The 25629-nt window shown below is 42.0% G+C and overlaps 1 protein-coding gene across 1 annotated transcript in view; it reads right to left on the bottom strand.

The window, feature by feature from the left end:
• The window catches only part of LOC112931488 (uncharacterized), a 32511-nt gene extending 9588 nt beyond the window's left edge, over nt 1–22923 (bottom strand). The window contains exons 1-6 of the mRNA XM_072747313.1: nt 22064–22923; nt 16186–16396; nt 14921–15047; nt 14576–14671; nt 8888–10838; nt 5678–5986 (exon numbers count right to left, since the gene is read on the bottom strand). Coding sequence (XP_072603414.1) covers nt 5678–5986; nt 8888–10838; nt 14576–14671; nt 14921–15047; nt 16186–16200 — 2498 coding nt within the window. The 5' untranslated portion in view covers nt 16201–16396; nt 22064–22923. The remainder of the gene's footprint in view (nt 1–5677; nt 5987–8887; nt 10839–14575; nt 14672–14920; nt 15048–16185; nt 16397–22063) is intronic.
• Between the last annotated feature and the right edge of the window lie 2706 nt (nt 22924–25629).

Below are 25629 nucleotides of genomic sequence, written 5' to 3'. Positions count from 1 at the left end.
TCTGTTCTTTAAAAAGACCAATAAGGGCAGCCCTGTGGCTCAGAGGTTTAGCACCACCTTCAGCCCAGGGTGTGTACCTGGAGACCCGGGATGGAGTCCCATGTCAAGCTCCCTAAATGGAGCCTGCTTCTCCCTCTGCCTGTGTCTCTGCCTCTCTCTCTGTGTATCTCTCATGAATGAATAAATAAAGATATTTTTTTAAAAAGACCAATAAAACATACCCATTTGTAGTGAAATGGATCACTCAGGTAAAATAGACATTTTTTTTATCTTGAAAAAATGCTATGAACATTTTAAGGTCACTAAGCCTGGATGAATTCATAATTTTATGATCTAACCCTCCTTCCTGAAAACATGTTAACTCCAGACAATATAGCAGGTGAATTTTATGGGTAAACAATTGGACATGTATGTCCACTATCACCTAATTGCTGAGTAGACCCAATGCATGGAGATAAGAATAAATTACAAACATTGAAAACTGGAATGAAAATTAAGGTTATACTCAGTATCATCAGGGACCCGGAAAAAGATTTAAAGAATTACTAATATAAAAGAGAGAAAATACACACACAGAGAGAGAAAATGCTCCTCCAGAAACCACTAGCAGGTTTTCGCATATATCTGGCTAGAATTGCACATTTCACAGAAATTCGATCATTAGCAATGGGAATTGGAACCACCATGATTAAAACCAACCAGTACTTACTAATAAACTGAGATGTGGGTCACCTTCCAGGAGGGACGGATACTAAACAAAATGGAAATTCTGTTAGCAAAGAACAAAGTGTGAATGTATGTCAGGCAAGTAAGCAACCATGTTCACAGCTGCTATGTAGTAGTAAGAGGGGAGTTCAGAGGTTGACAACATTTTCTGCAAAGGGATAAATATTGCACATTTTCAACTTTAAGATCTCTGTCACGTGGCGCCTGGGTGGCTCAGTCCGTTGAGCGTCTCCCTTCAGCTCAGGTCATGATCCCGGAGTCCTTGGATCAAGTCCCCAATCTGGCTCCCCGCTCAGTGGGGAGCCGGCTTCTCCCTCAGCCCCTCTTTCCTCCCACTTCCTGCTTGTGCTCTCTGCTCTCTCTCTCTCAAATAAATAAATAAATAAATAAATAAATAAATAAATAAATTTTTAAATCTCTGTCACAAGGACTCAATTCTTCCTTTGCCGCGGGAAAGCAGACATAGACAACGCCTAACACATGGGGGACGGGATTGGCGGTTTAGTCCCTCCATCAGCAGTTACTCAATCCCTGGACAAAGGCTTTATTTATTTATTTATTTATTTATTTATTTATGGACAAAGACTTTAAATACACACGAACACACACACACACACACACACACACACACGGGTAATACACACGAACATACACACACACCCAAAAGGGTTTCGATCTATAAACATACACACACAACCAGAGGGTTTCAAACTATAAACACACACACACACACACACACACACACACACACACACACACACACACCAGGTTTTGAACTACTGTTCTGGGCTCTGCAGCCTCTTCCCAGCAGGGGAGGTTGGAACCTCAATCAGTCCTCACATGCATGTCTCTGTACCAGACACTGATCACACACATCCTTACGAATCTGAAACCCGGGCCAAACACCCTGATGTGATGAGCATCCACTCGAGGCCCCAACATCACTGAGCCCCAAATTAAATCCCCCACCAGAACCAGACGCTGATATCATCGTAAATGATCTGCACCACCCGCACCCCCGACAAGTGGACCGATCTGTAGAAACCCAAACTCTCGACAGCTTGGACACGGTGGTTGGTCTCTACAAACCCTAAACCGTCTTAATGACCTCAACAGTATCCCAACCACAGTCAGGTGAGTCAGACTCTCACCCGGTTCCTCTCACTTTCACCTTCGGCCCAATCGATCCGCCCCAATAATTACATAGGTTCACCCTACTCCACTTCCACCCTGTGAACATGATGTCATCCTGTGAGAAAAAAACAAACCTCCTATGGGGCAAAACAGGAAAAAAAAAAAATCTTCAAGGAATAAAAGCACATACTTACCTGATTTTCTCCAGACCGAATGGACAGCCTAAACCGAACACTTCCGCGAACTACTTCTGCTGGAAACGTCGCCCCGAATTTTCGTCAGCCTATGGCGGCCGAGGAAGACCTTAAGGCTTTGAAGCATGGCGAACAACTATGTGTTGTTATTTTCAGGGAGGCAATATGTCCGCGCCCGCTCTCTGTGGCTATGGGGGCGGCCATGTTTGGACACCTAATGTGCACAAGGCAAAGGGGCGGTTTGAGGCCACAAGCTAGGGATGGCCGCGGTAGTGAGAAGCCACTCATATCCCATTTCCTCAGTGTTGACTCATGTGAAAAATACTAGATTTTCAGAGACTCAAGATCCCGGAGGCAAGAATGGTGTAAGCTAAATCGTGTTCGCGAGTGGGGCAGGAAGTAACAAGATCAGGGTGTATACTGTCCACTCTTTTTTTTTTTTTTTCCACTCTATTTTTTTAAAAAAGGAAATTTCAGAACAGTCAGTAGAAGTTCAGGTGTGGATGATGCAGCAAGGAAGGAACTCTGGACCAAAAAAAAAGGGGGGGGGGGAGTAAACGGACACCCACGGAAAGCTTGTGGTGAAAAATTGCTTCCAAGAAGCTGTTTTTAAGAACAGAAAGATTTTTGGGCAACCGGTACAGAGTTGTTTTGGGGGTGTTGAGCACAGTAGTCAAGAAAGAATTCTTGAGTGTTACTGTGGTGCAACTTAGTAAGTTTACTTAAGTAGCTCGGGAACAGGACCCCTCCGCGGAAAGAGATGCACTTTTGTATCAAGCTCCCTTCTCAGTGGGGAGTCTGCTTCTCCCTCTCCTTCTGCCCCTCCCTAATGCTCATGCTCTCTTTCTCAAATAAATAAGTAAATTCTTTTTTTTTAAGATTTTATTTTATTTATTCATGACAGGCAGAGAGAGGCAGAGACACAGGCAGAGGGGAAGTAGGGGGAGCCTGACGTGGAACTCCATCCCAAGATCCCAGGTTCATAACCTGAGCCAAAGGCAGACGCTCAACCGCTGAGCCACCCAGGTGCCCCAATAAATTCCTTTTTGAAAAAAAAAAAAAATTACAACAAATCTTGTAGTGAGAATGTTAACAATTTGGAATAATGAGAGGATCAAAATAGAAACAACATAATTGAAGATTTTATAAACCTCACTTTAATGCCTACATTTTATGTGGCTCTAGTTACCATCCTACAAATTCACCAAGATATTATTACAGCTGCTTACTAATAATAATAGAGACATGAATATACATTTTATAATATGGAAATATGTTTACAACGGGAAATTAAGTGACAAAATTATACCTATTTTTCCCAGTTTATTAAGATATAATTGACATAGGGCAGCCGCGGTGGTGCAGTGGTTTAGCGCGGCCTGCAGCCCGGGGTGTGATCCTGGAGAGCCGGGATCGAGTCCCACGTAGGGCTTCCTGCATGGAGCCTGCTTCTCTCTCTGCCTGTGTCTCTGCCTCTCTTTTGCTCTCTCTGAATAAATAAATAAATAAATCTTTATTAAAAAAAAGATATAATTGACATAAATTATATGTTTTTTTTTAAGATCGTATTTATTCATGAGAGACACAGAGAGAGAGGCAGAGACACGGGCAGAAGGGGAAGCAGGCTCACCCCGGGGAACCCAGTATGGGACTCAATCCCAGGACCCCGGGATCATGCCCCGAGCAGAAGGCAGATGCTCAACCACTGAACAACTCAAGCGTCCTGTTATACCTATTTTTAGTAAACTTTGTATTTTTGGAAAAATTTAGATTAACTTAAAAGTCACAAGGTACCACAAAGAGTTCACATATACCTTATTCAACTTCCTTTCATGTGACCACTTTATATAATCATGGTACATTTGTCAAATTAAGAAAAAAATTGTATAATACTCAACTAAATTACAGATTCTATTCACATTTCACAAGTTTTTCCATTACTCTTTTTTTTTGTCCAAGAATAATGCATTTAGAAATCATGTTTCCTTGATTTTCTCATTTCTTTTTTTTTTTTAAGATTTTATTTTATTTATTCATAGAGACAGAGAGAGAGAGGCAGAGACATAGGCAGAGGGAGAAGCAGGCACCATAGAGAGAGCCTGACGTGGGACTCTATCCCGGGTCTCCAGGATCACGCCCCGGGCTGCAGGCGGCGCTAAACCGCTGCGCCACCGGGGCTGCCTGATTTTCTCATTTCTGTGACCATTTTTGTCTTTTTCATCTCTCAATTATTTTGAGGAGTACCGATCAGGTCCTTTGCATATTGTCCATCTTTTGGGTTGGTTAATGCATTTTGGAAAGACACCTAAGGCTTGAAGTCCCTTTCTCATCGCGTCATATGTAGTAGTATCAAAATGACTTAACGTTGATCTAGTAAAGTATGTTTGCCGGGTTTCTCCACTGAAAATACCAATTCTGGCCAAAAAGAACCATCATAGATACAGGGCTCACATCAATGCATTTCAAGACTTATAAACCCGGCAGCCCCGGTGGCGCAGCGGTTTAGCGTCGCCTGCAGCCCAGGGCGTGATCCTAGAGACCCTGAATCGAGTCCCGCGTAGGGCTCTCTGCATGGTGCCTGCTTCTCCCTCTGCCCGAGTCTCTGCCTCTCTCTGTGTCTCTATGAATGAATAAATAAATAAAATCTTTTAAAAAAGACTTAAAAAGACTTATAAACCTATAGTAATGTAGTATTCTTGAAAAGATAAACACATAGAACAGAGATCCCAGAAGAAGACCCATGCAAAGCAAATATACTCAATTGTTTGACAAAGGTATAAAGGCTGTTCAATGGAGAAAAGATAGACTTCAACACATCATACTAGAACACATAGACATCCCTAGGGAAAAAAAAAAAAAGAATTTAAGCATCCATCACATGAGTCATATATCTGATAAAGGACTGGTATCCAGAACACATAATTCTTAAAAGTCAACAAGAAAATTCAGTTATAAAAATGAGCAAAGACTTTGAACAGGCACTTGATCGAAGACAAAAAGATGGGAAACAAGCATATGATGATCAACATAATTTGTTATTAGGAAATTACAAATTAAAACTAAAGTGTGCGGGACGCCTGGGTGGCTCAGCGGTTGAGCATCTGCCTTTGGCTCAGGGCGTGATCCTGAAGTCCGGGATCGAGTGCCACATCGGACTCCCTTCTTGAAGCCAGCTTCTCCCTCTGCCTCTGCCTGTGTGTGTGTGTGTGTGTGTGTGTGTGTGTGTGTGGTGAATAAATAAATAAAATCTTAAAAACAAACAAAAAAGGGATCCCTGGGTGGCGCAGCGGTTTGGCGCCTGCCTTTGGCTCAGGGTGCGATCCTGGAGACCCGGGATCGAATCCCACATCAGGCTCCCGGTGCATGGAGCCTGCTTCTCCCTCTGCCTGTGTCTCTGCCTCTCTCTCTCTCTCTCTGTGACTATCATAAATACATTAAAAAAAAAAAACAAAAACAAAAAACACAAGCCCTGCACTCCCCAAACAACACTGACCTCAAATTCCATCTCATGTTCACCCCAGAGCTCCTGGTCCAGAGACACTTCCCTCCCATCCCCTACCCCCCCAGGCTGCTTCTTGTCAGGTGCCCTGGGTGCCTGAGAGGCAGTGATGGCGGGTCCACACCTGCCACCCAGTGTTGAATCACTGCACACGGCCAAATTAACACACAGGCCCCAGGCTCTGACCATTCGCCGTTCGTCGTCAGTCTCGGAAGACCACGCCTTAACCGGCGCCCGCAATCCTCCGCTACTGAAGCCAAATAAACCCCCAAACGCTGGGGACGTCTTCACGCGCGTTCTCGCTTTCCCCGCCCGGCCCCTTGCTTGAGACCCACACCCGGTTGGGCGCGCCAGACCCCCAGCGCGCCCTCCCAACTGCGTCGGACTGCTGGGCTCTCCGCGCCCCGCGGGCCAGCGATGGGGACGTCGAGGGCTGCCAGGAGGGAGACTAGCGGCCTCGGGTCCTGCAGGAAGCGCGCGCCCCTCGCTTGGGGCCTGAGAGCCCGCGGCTGTGAGGTGACCACCGTTTCCTCACGGAGCATGTCTGGCGCTTCTGACTGGAGTGGCATGGCTGCCACCACCCTCCCTGGCGGAAAGAAATGAAACGGTCTTAAGGGCACCCGGGCGGGGCCTCCTCTCTTCTCAAAAGGGTCACAGGCGCAGAGCTAACTACTTTCCAGAGACGGGAACCTACCCAAGCCTGACGTGGCGCGGGGCGCGTTCTACTCATGAGTTTGGAAGAAACAGCGCGCGGATGGTGCCCTGAGCCGTTAGGCAGGCACCACGAGAAAACTCGTGAGTGCGGCCCGTTTGCGTAAAGTCCGGTGTTCAAAAGCAAAGACCCCAGAGTGCTCCTCGCTGGATCTCCGTTGAATTTTCCTCTCCTTGTGCGTCTCCGTTACTCACACACCTGCCACAGGACACTTCTGGTCACCAGATGTTTGAAGGGATTTCCAGGACACCAGCTGGGTGTCCTGCAACGTTACTCGATTGTGACACGGTCTACCGGAACAGTGTCAGATCCCACAGGTGAAGCGCCCAGCCCTACAGAGTGTGCCCATCTCCATTTTATATGCCAGTGGCAAGCAGCAGGTCTGCCCAATTTCTGACTTGGTTACTAGTGGGAGCTTCTCCCAGCCCCCTCCTCTGGTTCCATTAATTTGCGGCAGCAGCTCACAGAACTCAGAGGAACACTTGAACCAGTTTATTAAAGGCGATGATAAAGAATATACATGAACAGCCAGATGAAGAGATACATAGGGTGAGACCTGGAAGGACCCATTCCAAGCACCAGAGCTTCTATGTCTGTGGAGTTGTGGTATGTTACCCTCCCTGTACAAGGAGGTGTTCACCTACCTCAAAGTTCACCTACTATTTGTGGATTTTATGGAGGCTTCCTCAGGTAAAATTGTTCAATTTTTAAAAAGATTTTATTATTTATTTACTTGACACAGGATAAGAGAGGGGAGAACACAAGTGGGGGGGGGGTTGGCAGGCAGAGGGAGAAGCAGACTCTCCCCTGCCCCCCCCCAGCAGGGAGCTCCACATGGGGCTCAATCCCAAAACCCCAGGATCACGGTCTTAGCCAAAGGAAGACACTCAACCCACTGAGCCACCCAGGCACCCCCTAAAATTGCTCAATTTTTGACTCAATTTCCTTCTCCTCTCTCTGGAGGATGGGGGGACATGTAGGGCTCAAAGTTCTTTTTTATTTTCCCAAAGATGTTATTTATTGATTCATGACACAGAGGCAGAGACATAGGCAGAGGGAGAAGCAGACTGCCATGAGGGAGCCTGATACAGGATTTGATCCCAGGACCCTGGCATCAGGACCTGAGCCAAAGGCAGATGCTCAACCACTAAGCCACCCAGGTGCCCCAGGGCTCAAAGTTCTAAGTCTCTAACTATGGTTTAGTCTCTCCAGTGACCAGTCCCCATCCAGGAGCCATCCAGAAACCCACCCAGAGTTGCCTCATTAGAATAAATACTCCTTGCACACTCATCATTTAGGAATTTACACAGGTTTCAGGAGTGGGTGCTACAAACGAGGGGAAGAGACCAATATCCCACAAGGTCAAATAGCTAACTTTAAAGAGTAAGTGCTAAATGATTCTACTATTCTCATAGTCTATAAATGACAAATTCTATAAATTTGTCTCTGATACCAGGGGTTAGGGTCACAGAAATACATGACTATGAATGGATAGCATGAGGGAGTTTGTGTTGACAAGACATTCTATGGTGTTGGTTATACAAGCCTACATGATAGTTTCTTAAAACTATATGTAAAAATCAAACAAAAACGAGTGTGTTAAAACTGGTGAGATCCAAGTAAATCCTGTGGTTAGAAGTGTTATAATAATTTCACTTTCCTCTATTTGATAATGAACTCTGGTTATGTAAGATTTTTACCTTTGGAAGTAGCTGACTGAAGAGCACTTAGGAAATCCTTGAAAAATTCCAGTTTTTGTGATTCTAAACTTATTTCAAATTCAAAATTGATGCTGCTTATAAACTTGATTAAACATATTGAGTTATACATATGAAATGAATATATTCATTTTGAAGTACTTCAAGTATTCTGCAATAACAAACTTGGAACTAGAGAAATTCAAAAGTTAAATATATAATGAAACAGGTATGGAATCCCCCTGTATTTTACATGTTAAAATTTAATCCATGGTGAGAGAAACTGCCACTATTAAAATTTATATAATCAATTATAAGGCAATCAGAAATATAGCTAAAATATCCTATTCTGAATGTTTCTGAGGCATATTATCTGTTATGTGTAGACATGACAATGCTCTCATTCATCACTTCTGGGAGGCTTCTTTCCTTGTTTGCTACTTTGTTAAAGTCTACCACATTGAATGTGTTCCTAGGTTATTTCTGAATGGATTTCCTGGCAAATATATTACTTCAAGCCCTGCTACATTTAGTGCCATAGGAAAGTACGTGTCTAGTGTGAACTGACATCTATTAAGGTCTTACTTCTGGGCACAGGTTTTCCCACAGTTATATTTCTACCAATAACAAATATTCATTCATGATCTGTGATGATGAACATAAAAGGGTCTACTTCCCATTGAAGGCTTTCTTAGTCTGCCACATTCATAGAATCTATTTCAATCTGTACTTTTTAGATTTAGATGTACAATGTCCTAAAATATTTTCATCAAAGCTGATTGTATGAGTTTTGTAAATTTTTTCATCTATATAAAATATGACACAATTGATCACTAAACATATCATTCTTTGCATTGTTATTCTTCATTACATACTATTATTATCTTCAGGGCCTACATCTGGCAACAGGTCATCCCAAAGTGACTATCTGTGAATTCTCTTATGTTTAACAAGGATTGACAAGTGGGCAAAAGTTTTCCCACAATCACTGCAGCCATAGGGCCTCTCTCCTGTATGTTTTCTTTGGTGAACATTGAGCCCTGACTTTGTAGTGAAGGCTCTCCCACAATCACTGCATTCATATGGTTTCTCTCCTGTGTGAATTCTCTGATGGGTAATGAGATCATTTTTGCGCAAAGAAAATTTTCCACATTCAGTACATGCAAAGGAAGTTTTTCCGGTGTGTAACCTCTGATGTTGTATGAGGCAGGTCTTCTTCCTGAAGGCTTTATCACATTCATTGCATTTGTATGGTTTCTCCCCAGTATGAGTTTGCTGATGTATACCTAGAGTGCTCTTCATGGTGAAGCCTTTTCCACATTCATTGCATATATACGGTTTCTCCCCAGTATGAGTTCGCAAATGTGCAATAAGCATGCTTTTCCCAGTTAAGCCTTTGCCACATTCATTACATATATAGGGTTTCTCTCCCGTATGAGTGCGCCTATGTACATTGAGATGACTCTTCTCTGTGAAGCCTTTTCCACATTCAGCGCATATATAGGGCTTCTCTCCTGTATGAGTTCGTTGATGTCCTATCAGCCGTATCTTTGCTGGAAAGCCTTTTCCACATACACTACATACATAGGGTTTCTCTCCTGTATGAGTGCGCTGATGTACAATCAGACGGCTCTTCACAGTGAAACCTTTCCCACAATCATTGCATATATATGGCTTCTCTGCAGTATGAGTTCGCTGATGTACAATGAGATCACTCTTCATGGTAAAGCCTTTTCCACATACACTACATACATAGGGTTTCTCTCCTGTATGTGTTCGCTGATGTCTGATGAGAGGACTCTTCAGGGTGAAGCCTTTTCCACACTCACTGCATGTGTAGGGTTTCTCTCCTGTATGAGTTCGCTGATGTACAATGAGACACTGCTTCATGGAAAAGCCCTTTCCACATTCACTACATGTATACAATTTCTCTTCTGTATGAGTTTGCTGATGTGTGATAAGACTGTTTTTCAAGGTGAAACCTTTCCCACATTCATTGCATATAAAAGGTTTCTCACCAGTATGAGTTCGGTGATGTGCAACAAGACGTCTCTTCTCAATGAAGCCTTTTCCACATTCACTGCATATATAAGGTTTTTCTCCTGTATGAGTTTTCTGATGCGTAGTGAGACTAAACTTTGTAGAGAAGGCTTTCTCACATAGGCTGCATCCATGAGGCTTCTCTCCTGTATGAGTTCGCTGATGATAAATAAGCTGACACTTCTTGATGAATGCTTTCCCACATTCATTACACATATAAGGCTTCTGTCCCAAATGAGTTTTCTGGTGTATACTGAACTGTGATTTCTTGAGGAATGTTTTGTCACATTCAGTACATTCATAATGTTTCAGTCCTGTATGAATTCTCTGATGTTCAGTTAGCCTGGACTTTCTAGAGAATGCTTTCCCACACAGATTGCACCCATGAGGTTTCTCTCTAGTATGAACTCTCTGATGATCAACGAGCTGAGACACCATGACAAAGGTTTTCCCACATTCACCACATACATGGGATTTCTGCATGTTGTGAGTTCTCTGCTGTTTAAAAACCTGGGAAGTATTGTTGATGGGTTTTACGTTTACAGGAGATTTAATTACACTATAAAATTGTTCATGGTTAGAATGAAGAAGGGATTTTCCATTTTCATTAAACTCAGTAGAGTTCTTTGAGTTTATACTCTGGCTTTCAAAACTTAAATTTGATTTTAAAGGTTTTTCACATAAGTCAAACATATAATTTTGCTTTAACAGGAAATGACTTTCACTCTGATTAAGAATATTTGCAAATGTATTATGTTCATAGCATTGTTCCACACTCTTCTGAATGCTTCGATTTTGCAAGTGACACTGCAGAGGATCATCAGCTTTCCTGATTTCTAGGAGAGAAAGGAACAATGAATCATTCTGTAATCTCTCATAATCTTGGCTTAGAATAAAACTAAATATGTCTTCATGTGGGGGTGGCTGGGTGGATCAGTCAGTTAAGTGTCTGACTTCAGCTCAGGTCATGTTCTTGGGGTCCTGGGATCCAGCCCTTTGTCCAGCTCCACACTCAGCGGGGAGTCTGCTTGTCCTTCTCCCTCTACCTCTCCCCCTACTCAGGTTTGTTCCTCTCAAATAAATAAAATCTTTTAAAAAAATTGTTAAAAATAGAACTACCCTATGATACAGCAATTACATTACTAGGTATTTAACCAAAGGATAGAAAAATACAGATTTGAAGAGGCATGTGATCCCCAATGTTCATAGCAGCATTATCAACAATAGCTAACTGATGGAAAGAGCCCAAATGTCTACCTGCTGATGAACGGATAAAGACGATGTGGTATATATATATATATATATATGTTGCATATATATATATACATGATATTATATATATATATATGCAACAGAATATTACTGCCATCAAAAAGAATGAAATCTTGCCTTTTGCAATGACATGGATGGAGCTAGAGTGTATTATGCTAAGTGGAATAAGTCAGCCAGAGAAAACCAAATACCATAGGATCTCACTCATATGTCAAATTTTTTTTTAAAAGAATTTATTTATATATTCATGAGAGACACAGAGAGAGGCAGAGACATAGGCGGAGGGAGAAGCAGGCAGGGAGCCTGATGGAAGATTTGATCCCAGGACCCCGGGACCACAACCTGAGCCAAAGACAAATACTCAACCACTGAACTGCCCAGGTGCCCCCATATGTGGAATTTAAGAAACAAAACAAATGAATATACAGGAAGGAAAAAAAAGAGAGAAAAGCAAACCATGAGACTCTTATCTATAGAGAACTGAGGGCTGGTGGAGGGAGGTAGGTGGGACGTGACCTAGATGAGTGATGGGTAGTAAGGAGGGTACTTGCGATGAGCACTGGGTGTTATATGTGAGTGATGATTAAATTCTACTCCTAAAATCAATAAATTTGAAAAAAAAAAGATAAAAATGATACACACACACACACACACACAATGGAGTATTACTCAGCCATAAAAAAGGAAATCTTACAATGTGCAACAACATGAAGGGACCTAAAGAGTATAAGACTAAGCGAAGTATATCAGCCAGAGAAAGACAAATACCTTATGATTTTACCCATATGTGGAATTTAAGAAACAAAACAAATGAACAAAGGAAAAAGCAAAAAAGTAGACTCTTAAATACAGAGAACAAACTAATGATTGCCAGAGGGAAGGTAGGTGGGAGGATGGGTTAAAGAGATAAGGGGAGTTAAGAGCAACTTACCTGGATGAGCACAGAGAAATGTATAGAATTGTTGAATCATTACACTGTATACCCAAAACTTATGTAACACTGTATGCTAATGATATTTGAATAAAAAAAGAGAATCAGACTCAAGTTCTTAAAAAATTAGTGAAAATTCCATTTTGCCATCACTTTAGAAATTGGTAAGTAACAATAAATGGGCACAGCCAGTGTCAGGGCATGGCTAAATTACAAATAAATAAATAATATGAAAACAAAAGCTTTAGGAAAATACATGCAGTGATAACACCTAATAATTAAAGGAAAATGTGAATTAGCAAAACCATGAAGGAAATCATTTAAAGTAGACATAGTCATGATCTAGTTTGGTTTGGAAATCATGTAGCATGCTAAAAAAGATATCTTCTTGTTAATCAAATGACCTTTACAAAGAGAGTTCAGGGGCACCTGGATGGCTCGGTTAGTTAAGCATCCAACTCTTAATTCCTGCTCAGGTCATGATCTCAGGGTTGTGATACTGAGCCCCAAGCCCAGTATGGAACCTGATTAAGATTCTCTTTCTTCCCCTCCTCCCACTCCCCCAAGTAAAGAAGAGAGTTCAGCAAGTAGAAAACATTTTTTTTTAATTTTTTTTATTTATTTATGATAGTCACACAGAGAGAGAGAGAAAGAGGCAGAGACATAGGCAGAGGGAGAAGCAGGCTCCATGCACCGGGAGCCCGACGTGGGATTCGATCCTGGGTCTCCAGGATCGCGCCCTGGGCCAAAGGCAGGCGCCAAACCGCTGCGCCACCCAGGGATCCTGAAAACATTTTTTTTTAAAGATTTATTTATTCGTGATAGACAGAGAGAGAGAGAGAGAGAGAGAGGCAGAGGCAGAGACACAGAAGGAAGGAGAAGCAGGCTCCATGCCGGGAGCCTGATGTGGAACTCGATCCTGGGACTCCAGGATCGCGCCCTGGGCCAAAGGCAGGCGCTAAACCACTGAGCCACCCAGGGATCCCAAGTAGAGAACATTTAAGGTAATGAGGTAATGCCAGGTTAAGGAGAACTTTAAAAAGGTAGTTGTGTCAAGATGAAAGAGAACCTAAATTTTATTTTATTTATTTTTTAAATATTTTATTTATTTTTTCATGAGAGACACACAGAGAGAGGGGCAGAGTTATAGGCAGAGGGAGAAGCAGGCTCCACGCAGGGGCTGGGGCTCCAGGATCACACCTTGAGCCAAAGGCAGACGCTTAACTGCTAAGCCACCCAGGTGTCCTGAGAACCTAAATTTTTTTTAGAAAGGATGGAGAGAAGATGATTCTCATTCTCACACACAAAATGGGAAGACTTAGGCTAGCTGCCATGAAGAAAGGTAAAATCCATAGAAAAAAAACATGGATTAGACAATATTAAGAGAGAAGCCAATTTAGATGTCGCAGAGAAGGGAAAGGGGTTAATTCATGGGAATAGAGGAAGCTTGTAAGAGTTATGAGAACTGAGAAGAAAATGAAAATAGAAGTATGGAGAACCTCTGGGGTTTCTGGTAAAACAGTAGGGGAGGGGAGTCAAAGAATGACCTAAATGCACACCAAAAATCAGGTTATCATGGAGACAAAGCATCCAAGGTGGGGTCAGATGTTATGGAAGGAAAACATTATTTCCTAGTAAGGCAGGCAAGCATAGTAGTAAGAAAAAAGTGAAGTCGAAGCTGTTTCTTTACAGAGAGGCCTGGAATGTAGAATTTCATAGCAGGAGAGGTGGTAACAGGCAGAGACACTGTCACAGTGGATGAAGATGAGAAAGATTAGAAAATGATAGGAAGGGGCACCTGGCTGGCTCAGTCACTGAAGTGTGTGGTGCAACTCTTGATCTCAGAGTTAAGTTCAAGGCCCATCTTGGTAAAAATAAAAATCCTTAAAAAAAAAATTAAAAAGAGTGCACCTGGGTGGCTCAGTTGGTTGATTTCAGTTTTGATTTTGACTCCAGTCATGCTCTCAGGGTTGTGAGATGGAGATCTGTGTCAGGCTCTGTGCTCAGCAGGGAGTCTGATTGAGGATTCTCTCTCTTGTCTCCCTCTCCCACTATCCCCCCCCCCCCCACTCACATACACACTCTCTCTCTAAAAATAAATAGATCTTTTAAAAAATAAAATTAAAAGAAAGTCCTAGGAAGATGACTATGTAAATAAACAAAACCAGGAAGTATATAAAGTAAACAGAGATCAGATCTTAAAAAAGGGGGCATATTTTCCTCTAAACTTCAACAAAGAAAAAGAGTTCTCATATGGGAAGAAAGATAGAGGGACTATTTACATTTCCTCAGATACTGTCAGGGTTCTGAGGCCTTCTCTGACTGACCAGAATACTACTACAGCTGCCCATCTTGCCAGTTCTCACTTACCTGGGCAGATTCGACTGTGGATTTCATCTTCTATCATCGAAAGTTCTCCTCCTCGTTCCAACTTGGACAGTGCATCTGGTTTGCTGGCTTGATATCCTGTTCATGAAAAAAGATAAAAGACTCAATGGACTGGGGTACAGCAAGAAGGGATAATGTTACATTTTAGGGACTTAACAGGTAATATCAAGGCTATTCTCTCAAAAGATGGGATATTATACCCTCTTGGCTGAGGCAAGAGAAGGATCTGAGAATCTTCTGATTCAAAGTACAAAAGAGTTAAGTAGATGAGAAAGAAAAAGCCACTGGCAGAACACCCTGTGAGTGCCACAGGGAAGCTGTCCTCACCCACTGACACCAGATTTCTATAGTTCTCCAACATCATGTCCCAGTACAGGTCCTTCTGAGCAGGGGCCAGGAGCTGCCACTCCTCCCAGGTGAAGTCCACAGCCACATCATCAAATGTGAGGGATTCCTGTTAAACACAGTTATGTTTAATGAAGTGAAATTCTTGTGGCGATATGGAAAAAACAGATAAAGGAAATTATTCTGTTCATTTCACCATATAGGAAATGGGTGATTGTTATTCCTTAATACATTGTGATAGAAGAAATCTTATAAAATATTATGTCATTGTGCAATTTTCTATTCAATAAACGAAAATTTAAGAAAGTTTCTGTTACACATACCATTAAATCTTCCTGCTAGTGTAAGAACATCTGTAATCTATATATATTTGAGCATCTGCTTGCCAGTACTGAACTATATAATACTTATAAGTAGATGAATACATTTCTAAATTCACCGTGAGCATTTGAGCCAATACCAAAACGAGTAATGAGGAGATGGCAGATGCTAGAATCACAAGACAATATATACTAATTTCAGTGGCTAATAAAACAAAAGTAACTGTACGAAACATATAATAAAGCAAAAGGATTCTCCCATACCTTGCCCTATGCTTCTTTTCCATTTGGCTGTTCCCACTTTGTATCCTTTACAATAAACTGGAAAATGTGAAGTAAAGTATTTTCCTGAGTTATGTGAGCCACTGTAGTTAATTATCAAACTCAACAAAGGGATTGTGGGAAACTGTGTGTTTGTAGCCAAGTCAGAATACTTGGCATCTGAAATGAGGGCAGTCTTGCAGGGCTGAGCCCTATAAACTTGTGAAGTACGATAGTAACTCCATGTAGTCAGTGTCAAGATTGAATCAAATTGCAGATTGGTGGTGTCTGGAAAGTTGGAGAACTTGTCATTGGTGTGGAAAAACTCACATATTTGGTGTTACAAGTGTTGGCAGTAGAAACATCACAGTAATGCCTACCATGTAACTTACCAAAATTCTCTTGTGATGACTGTCAGAGATATTTGCAGCACACTGCTAGCTAATGTGATCTACAGGGTCTCACACAGTCACATATATTAGAACATGAATCACAAAGTATGAAACCTATGAAAAATAGGTTCCTGCTCCTACTTTGCCCGTTCTCCAGATCCTGCTATTCTCAATTTAAACTTTTCTTTTTAATTGCACTGATTTTTTTTTTTTAACAGGTCTCTACAAATCTATTGGGAAATTAAGGAAAGAATAAAAGAAACCAAAAAATCACCTGGGCCTGGATCATCTTCTGATTTTGTGAAATTGCTAGTAACTGGGATGCTCTGTCTTTAGCTCTTCTGGATCAGCTCTACATTTCTGTTCAGAAATCTTGGTTTTCAGTCAAGGGTTTCCCCAGAAATGATGTTATATTACCCAAGTCTTGGAATCTTTTCCTTTCTTCCCTTCATCCCTTTTGTTCCTGGGGAGCCAGTACCTACAGGCTGAAAAGCAAATTACTTAGATAGTGGCACATTATCTTTAGGCTCAGATCTTGTCACTGTTGCTGAGCATCCACCTTAAACCAAGGCCCCAAAAGATCTGTCTTTTTATTAAATGCTCTGGGTCAAGAAAACATAACATTCAGAATGTTTGAGAAGCACGCTTTTCTTCTGTAGAGTAGAAATGGTATGATTGTCAAAGGGAATGTGGGACAGTGACCCAGAACAGTGTAATGCCCAATGGCAGGGGACTCCTCAGGCAGATCAATTTTAGGAAAGAGGGCATACAGACAGTTAATATATAGACATCTCAATTTTATTTTTTTAAATTTTATTTATTTACTTATTCAGAAAGAGAGAGCACCTGTGAACAGGAAAGGGACAGAGAAAAAGAGAATCCCAAGCAGAAGCCATGCACAGCACTGAGTCCAACACAGGGATCAATCTCATGACCCTGAGATCATGCCTCGAGCTGAAATCAAGAGTTGGACCCTAAACTGACTGAGCCAACCAGGCACCTCCACATTTTTATTTTAAATCATGCATGTCCATCTACCTCTTCAAAAGTCTTTTTACATCCCAGGATGCATTCACTTGATTTTGAGAAGATCATGCAAAGCAAATAATAAGCACCATCTTACTTAATTTCTCATTACCATCTACTTTTTGATACTGTTGAGTAATAAATATTAACCTATATAGCATAGTCAGAAAAATACTCCTTAGAAATAGAACTGAAAGACATTTTCAGACAAAAGAAGAAAGAATTCTTCATCAGAAGGCCTGTGTTATAGCAAACATGAATGTTCTTCAAGCAAAAGGAAAGGATCCTCCAACATAACCACAGGAGCAAGAAGGAGTCGAGAGAAACAAAACTGATATGTAAGAGTTTAAGTCTAAATTAGTACCAAATAGGGATGCCTGGGTGGCTCAGCGGTTTAGCACCTGTCTTCGGCCCAGGACATGATCCTGGAGTCCTGGGATCGAGTCCCACATCAGGCTCCCTGCATGGAGCCTGCTTCTCCCTCTGCCTGTGTCTCTGCCTCTGTGTCTGTGTGTGTGTGTGTGTGTGTGTGTCTCTTATGAATAAATAAATAAAAATCTTTAAAAAAATAATAAATTAGTACTAAATAGGAACATAAAAATGATCATCTCTCAGGAGGTCTTATCTATTTTTTAAAACATCTTATTTATTTGAAAGAGAGAGCACGAGTGGGGGAGGGCAGGGGAAGAGGGAGAAGCAGACTTCCCACTGAGCAAGGAGCCAGACATGGGGCTTGATCCCAGGATCCTGCGATCATGACCTGAGCTGAAGGCAGACACTTAACCAACTGAGCTACCCAGGCACCTCTATCAGGACTAACTCTATAAAGAGTTAAAATAGTCCATGAAAGCGTATAAATTAGGAAATGGGTAAATGAAAAACTGTTCTAAGATATCTGTATAGATAGAGAAAAGTATAAAAGAACTAATTCCTGGAGTGCCTGAGTGGCTCAGTCACTTCAGCGTCTGACTCTTGATTTCAGCTCAGGTCATGATCTCAGGGTGGTGAGATTGCACCATCTCTACCCCTCCCAGCATCCCCCATCACACCCCGCCACCCCACCAATGCCAAGCACAGACAAGCACCCTCTCTCTGTCTAAAAAAAAAGTACTAATTACTACAATAGTTTGACAAATAAAAACTGTAAGTTATTTTGCAATCTCTCATGTAAGGAATAAAACTAATATATTTGTTAAAACATGCATAATTCCCATGTTAAAAGAGAAAAAATATATAATGCACATGGTTTCTGTAGCAACTACTCAATTCTACCATTGCAGCTTGAAAACAATCATATTAAAAAAAAATAGTGTGTCTGAGTTCCAATAAAATTTATTAACAAAAACAGGCACTGGACCAGATTCAGTTCATGGGCTCTACTTGCCCAACTCCAAATCAGAACAAAAAAGCCATATAATCTTCTAAATCACGGTCAGTAACATAGGGCCTAGACCACCTGTTTTTGGAAATAAACTTTTATGAGAACACAGATCCATTTGTTGACTATTGTCTCAGTCAGGTGGTTTTCACACTATAATGGCAGAGTTGAGAATTTGTGTCTGAAAACATTACCCAATATGGCACTGTTTGAAAAAATAATCAGGGACGCCTGGGTGGCTCAGTGGTTGTGTGTCTGCCTTTGGCTCAGGTCATGATCTCAAGATCTGGGATCCAGTCCCAAACTAGGCCCCCCAAAGGGAGCCTGCTTACCCCTCTGCCTATGTCTGCCTCTCTGTGTCTCTCATGAATAAATAAATAAAAATCTTAAAAAAAAAAGAAAAAATAATCAAAGATGACTTCTGAATATATAAAGAGGCAAATTATCAGTATTCACCTAACATGTCTATATACCTCTTTAGGCAGGTGGCTGGTTACAATGTTTAAATAGAAAAATTCAAAAAAAAAAAAAAAAAAAGAAAAATTCTAGGGGTGCATAGGTAGCTCAGTTAAGCATCTGGCTTCGACTTGGTCATGATCCCGGGGTCCTGAAATCAAGCACTGCATCAGGCTCCCTGCTTATCCCTCTCCCTCTGCTGCTCCCCTCTGCTTGTACTCTCTCTCCGTCAAATAAATAAATAAATATTTTAAAATAAATAAATAGAAAAATTCTATACCATCCTAAAGCATACATAGGTCAAGGTCAGTGTTAAAGAACAGGATATTTCATGGGAATAATTTAAAATAAGAGCATGTATGTTTTAATCAGACAATTATCAGCATTCTATAATTAAAATTTCTGTTGCTAGATCATTAATGTAAGTTCACAGCTTGAAAGTTTTCATACTTAAAAAAAAGGGGGAGGCAGAGAGAGAAAATGAGTTATAAATACAAATTTTACAAAGCACAAAACCATAAATATGGGGAAATTATCAGCCTTTTTACTCAAATATACTAGGTTCCTGCCTTCACAGATCTTTATTTTAGGTATTTTACTTCACTTAATCTTCAAAACCACCCCTGAGGGAGAGATTTTAACTTCCTTTTGCTATCAAGGAAAGAGACACAGGTCACACCAATCACACAATGGGATTTGAAAAATCAGATTCATTTCAGGGGTGCCTGGGTGGTTCAGTTGGTTAAGTGTTTGCCTTTACCTCAGGTCATGATCCTGGGATAGAGCCCCTTGCCCTACTCCCCGCTCAGTGGGAAGAATGCTTCTCCCTCTCCCTCTGCCCCTCCAGTTTGTTTTCTATCTCAAATCAATAAATAACATCTTAAAACAAAAATCAGATTCATTTCATTCCAAAATTCACTTTCATCTCACTTCTCAGCAAGCCAAAACTATGTATAAATAAGATCTCTGTTCATTAAGTAAACAAAGGAAATGAGTAAAAAGCTATTAAAATTCTGTTACTCAAGTAATTGCAGAGGCATTTAGGGTAACAGTAGAGGGGTGCACCTGTCTTTAAAATGCACCAAAACTGGGCAGCCCCAGTGGCGCAGCGGTTTAGTGCTGCAGCGGTTTAGTGCCGCCTGCAGCCCAGGGCATGATCCTGGAGACCCCGGATCAAGTCCCACGTTGGGCTCTCTGTATGGTGCCTGCTTCTCCCTCTGCCTGTGCCTCTGCCTCTCTCTGTCTCTATGAATTAAAAAAAAAAAAAAAAAAAAATGCACCAAAACCAAAAAGAGAAGACTGATTCATGATGTGCCTGGAGGGTGTTAAGCTTCTGACTCTTGATTTTGGCTCAGGTCATGATCTAAGGTTTGTGAGATGGAGCCCAGCTTCTGGCTCTCTATTGGGCATGGAGGCTGCTTGGGATTCTCTCTCTTCCTCTTGCTCAGCACCTCCCCAACTCTTAAAAAAAAAAAAAAAAAAAGACTCATTCATGAACAGAGGATGGATAGAGGGTTAGGTAACAGAGCTAGTCCAGTAGGACATTAATGGTAGGATTTAGGTGGTAGGTATATAGATGGGTACTTTAACATTCTTTCAGTATTTCTGTATGCTTGAAATTTTTCCATACTAAAATGTTAGGTGGAGAGAAAGATATTGTAATAAGAATTTAGTTGGGTGGCCAAGAAGCAAGGAAATGTTTAAAGTTAATGGATCTTTTACATTATAGAAAATTATAAGGAAAAGGGAGTCAGAAAGTAATAACACAGTTACAACTTCGATAAAAATAGTCTACATTAAAGATGAAAGTCAGGGGCACAAACCCATGAGTAAATGCATAATCATAAACTGTCCCCCCCCCAAAAAAATAAAACGCCCCCAAAATGATACCTAAACACTTCAAACATCTCACCTTTATATAAACACATGCAAACTCTGAGTAAGAATCCACTCATAATACCACCGGTTCATACATCAAAAATGATTTATAAATGTTTATTACATGAAACCATGTAATAGAGAAAATCATAGTACCAGGTACACAATTTATCTGAATTACCAATATTAAGCACATACTATAAAAGCCTCAAATTGAAATCTACTAAGATCTTGAAAAGGATTATCCCTGGGGAACAGAACTTAACAGTGACAATGGATGTTATTTCACTTATGTCAGAGTCTGAAAAAAAAAAAAAAATCCAAGAGCAATGTGCAGGAATCTTGCAGGACAAAGTATAAAAGGCTGCATTTTAAATATAAAACTGCGGGATCCCTGGGTGGCGCAGCGGTTTGGCGCCTGCCTTTGGCCCAGGGCACAATCCTGGAGACCCGGGATCGAATCCTATATTGGGCTCCCGGTGCATGGAGCTTGCTTCTCCCTCTGCCTGTGTCTCTGCCCCTCTCTCTCTCTGTGACTATCATATATAAGTGAATTTTAAAAATAAAAAAAATAATAAATAAATATAAAACTGCTATTAGGGCAGCGCCAGTGGCTCAGCGTTTTAGCGCCGCCTTCAGCCCAGGGTGTCATCCTGGAGACCCAGGATCGAGTCCCACGTCGGGCTCCCTGCATGGAGCCTGCTTCTCCCTCTGCCTATGTCTCTGCTTCTCTCTCTCCTCTCTGCGTATTCTTATGAATAAATAAAATCTTTAAAAATAAATAAATAAAACTGCTATTAGATATGCTGGATCATTAACCTCGCCAAAAAACTTTGATTTCTCAAAGTTCGAAAGTAATGGGTGATGCTGGCTGCCAAAGAAGGTTTAAAAACTAGAACCGAAGGCGGGACTTGGGGCTACAGGGCAGAAGGGGGATGCAAACGCATCTTGCTTCGGTGCCAACGGCCGGGGTCCCGGCTCAGCACGCGCTGGCCCAGCCCCCGGCCTTCAGGCGCAACCTACACTCGCACCCGCGCCCCGGACGCCCCACCCCATCCTTCATGAACCCCACAGACCCCTGCACGTGAATCCCCAAAGAAGCTCCTCATTTTTGAGCCTGGAACAAAACCGCACCTCGCGCAGCCTTCCTTGACAGCCACCACGCTCCGGCTCGCAATCTCCGAGTCCCAGAAAGCACACGGCCCCCAAATGTGCCCTCAGCACCAGGTCGCTGTTTTCCAGAGATCTTGAACCACGAACACCGAAAGCACCTCCTGACCGAGGCCACCGGCACCCCAAGCCCGGAAGAACGCCCACCCACGCCTTCCTCCCGCTGGAATCCCAGCCGCATCACCCAAGGCGAGCGCCGACCGACCCTCCTCGGCCGTGGTCCACGAATACACCCAACACTGACCTGATTTTCACCACACACCACCGCGACCGGCCAGCGCCTGAACTTACTTCGCTGAACTTCGTCCGCGTCCCTCCGCACCACAGGACGGTGGCCAACAAGGGTCTGAGGCATTTCTAGAGAAAAGACAACTGTATTCTTGGCTTTTCCGCTGCATCAACATGGCTGCGCCCTGGCCGTTTCCCGCGGGGGCGGCCATCTTGGATCACGGCCCTACTGAACGCCCAGGGGCCTCTTCGGCGCCCGCGAGGAGGGGCAGCTGGGAAAGTGTAAGGGCCCTTCCGTCCCGGCAGAAACGCACAGGTGTGTCCAGGCTGAATCTTATATGACACGAAGACGGCGAGGGGAAGATCCCTTTCAGGGAGCCAACTGTAAAATTAAATTAGACGGCTCAGTTGGCGCTGTCCTGTTGAGGACCGGGAGGTATTTGTCCGGCACGGAACTCGTTTAGGAAAAGGCGAACCCACCCAGAGAAGCTTCCTCCACTGAGTTTCTAGCAAAAATAGGCTTGAAGCGACTTTTGGGCAAAAAATGACGACCAGAGAAGCCTTGAGGGCACAGGGATGGTGGTCACTGACTAGGAAATAAAAACGCTGGAACGCGCCAGATAGGCTTGGGGGAGCGAAATGGGGGAAAGTTAGTGCCCAGGGTGTAGGGCTGAACCTAGGCGGAGCTTTCCCTGGGCCCAGAGAGGAAGGCAGGCTTTGAGGACCAAGGGCCAGAAACAAGGTAGAATGGGGAGAAGGGCTTGTGCGTATGACGGAGTAATTGCCACACTTTTCCAGGCAGTGTACCAGTTTCTGTTCCCACCATCAACATGAGATCCACTCTCCACATCCTGTTATAAAAGGAATAAGAAAAAGACCAACCTAGTATTTAAACAGCTCAGTAATAAGCCATTTATCTTTTTACATTGGAATTACCCGATTTTTTAAATGCGTCTAACATTCAAATAAAGGCAAAGTAAACATGAAACAAAAATATTTTAAACCTTAAGTCATAAAGGTTGAACAATGAATATGGCGAGGCCATGGGATACAGGCATTCTATCATGCTAAGCCTAAATCTTATTTTACTCATACTGCCTAGGTAGGTAAGTATTGTCTACCACATACAGCTTTGAATGAACTGTTACTATCCTGCTTATCATGGTTGGGAGTTAAAAATGCACACTACATTTAATATTAGGTATTTGATGTGTTTTAAGGGAGGCAGGATATAAATCTAAAATGTTTTTGGGGGGATCCCTGGGTGGCGCAGCGGTTTGGCGCCTGCCTTTGGCCCAGGGCGCGATCCTGGAGACCTGGGATCGAATCCCACGTCGGGCTCCCTGCATGGAGCCTGCTTCTCCTTCTGCCTCTCTCTCTCTCTGTGTGACTATCATAAATAAAAAATAAATAAATAAAATGTTTTTGGAGCACAATTCTGCAATTATCCAATTTAAACAATCTATTTTAGCTAGGAATTTTAAAGAAATGATTCAGTAGAAAACCTTTTTGAGAACATGTACAAGGATAATTATAGCATCGATGTCCACAATTTTAGGAAACACTCTTCTGCTTGTAACATAATACTTTTTCATCTCTATATTCACACGTTTGGATAGCATCCTCTCCTAGTGACCGACCAATGTGTCCAATAGGATAGTAACAAAAAGGATAAAACTGGATTTGCTCAAGGAGTTATGGTCTATCTCTTGGAGGTCTTCTAACACATTAGAATAAAGCCCAAGCTAACTTCTTGCAGCATGAGAGACTGAATCACCCCATTCCAGTGGAAGCTTAGATGTATAAAAAAAGCCAGCTAGCTCTTGCAGCCTCTATCCAGGCAGCCCCACCAGATAATCCAACCCTAGACCCATACTACAGAATTAGCAAATGTTTAGGAAATTAGTTTCATAATGCAATCAAAGGTAACTAATACCAGGACGCCTGGGTGGCTCAGTGGTTGAGCATCTGCCTTCTGCTCAGGGAGTGATCCCGGGGTCCTGGGATTGAGTCTTGTATTAGGTTCTGTGTGGGGAGCCAGCTTCTCCGTCTATGTCTCTGCATCTGTGTCTCTCATGAATAAATAAAATCTTTTTAAAAACCCAAAAAACAAGTCACCTACTGATATGCTTCATATTGGTATTAGTTATCTTTTTTTTTAAGATTTAAAAAATTTTTTATTTATTCATGAGAGACACACCAGAGAGGCAGAGACATAGGCAGAGGGAGAAGCTGGCTCCCCAGAGGGAGCCTGATACAAGTCTCAATCCCAGGACCCCAGGATCACTCCCAGAGCAGAAGGCAGGTGCTCAATCACTGAGCCACCCAAGTGCCCCTAGTAGGTGATTTGTTAAATAAATCATAAATGTCCCTTCATGAACAGCATACAGACAAAAAAAGAATGGACACTGTGAACTGATGCAGCCACTATGTAAAACAGTATGAAGGTTCCTCATAAAATTAAAACTACCACCTGATCCACTAACTCTATTTGTATTTACCCAAAGGAAATGAACTCACTCTCTCAAAAGGACAGCTGTTTCCCATGCTCATTGAGGCATTATTTACAATAGCCATAGCATCAAACCCTAAGTGTCCTATACAAATGAATGAAGAAAATATGGTACACAACTGAATGTTATTCAGCCATAAAAAAGAAAACTCTGCCATTTATAACTCATGAATAGACCCTGAGGGTATTACGTTAAGTGAAATAAGTCAGAGAAAGTTCAGTACTGTATGACCTCACTTATATGTGGAATCTAAAAGAAAAAAAGAAACTCTAGAGGAAAATTGGTGGGGGTACATTGTGGATGAAGGTAAAGGCAGTCAAAAGGTACAAGAGAAATAAGTCTAAAAAAAAAAGAAATAAGTCTAATAATAGTGATGTGTTGAACATCATTGGCCATTAGGGAAATGAAAGTTAAGCTCAAGATTGTTTACTACTATATAACAAGGGAACAGTTACTGTAAAATACAGCAAAACTACCAAGTGCTGGGGAGTATGGAGAGCAACTGAGTCTCTCCTATGTTGCTAGTAGAATGGCTAAAATAAAATATACAGTTGACCCTTGAGCAACATGGGTTTGAACTGTATGAGTTCACGTATATGTGAATTTTTTTACAGTGTAGTACTGTGTATTTTCCTTACTTTCCTTACCTAACTTTTTTGTTAGGCTTTATAAACTTTTTAAATCTCCAGTGTAATTAATGTAGTGTTATATTAGTTTCAGGTGTACAATATAGTGATGCAACGATTCAATATTCAGTGCTCACCACATTTAAGTGTACTTTAAAAAAAATTTTTTTTTTATTTATTCATGAGAGACACAGAGAGGCAGAGGGAGAAGCAGACTTCATGCAGGGAGCTCTTTGTGAGACTCAATCCTGGGACTCCAGGATCACGACCTGGGCCAAAGGCAGGTGCTAAACCGCTGAGCCACCCCAGGGATCCCCAAGTGTACTTTTTAAAATTTTTATTTATTTATTCATGAGAGACAGAGAGGCAAAGGCAGAGGGAGAAGCAGGCTCCATGCAGGGAGCCTGATGTAGGACTCAATCCTGGGACTCTGGGATCATGCC

This window comes from Vulpes vulpes, chromosome 1 (assembly GCF_048418805.1).
Source record: "Vulpes vulpes isolate BD-2025 chromosome 1, VulVul3, whole genome shotgun sequence".
Lineage (NCBI taxonomy): Eukaryota > Metazoa > Chordata > Mammalia > Carnivora > Canidae > Vulpes > Vulpes vulpes.
The sequence above is the reverse complement of the archived record's forward strand: the minus strand, read 5'-3'. Positions and strand labels throughout refer to the sequence as shown.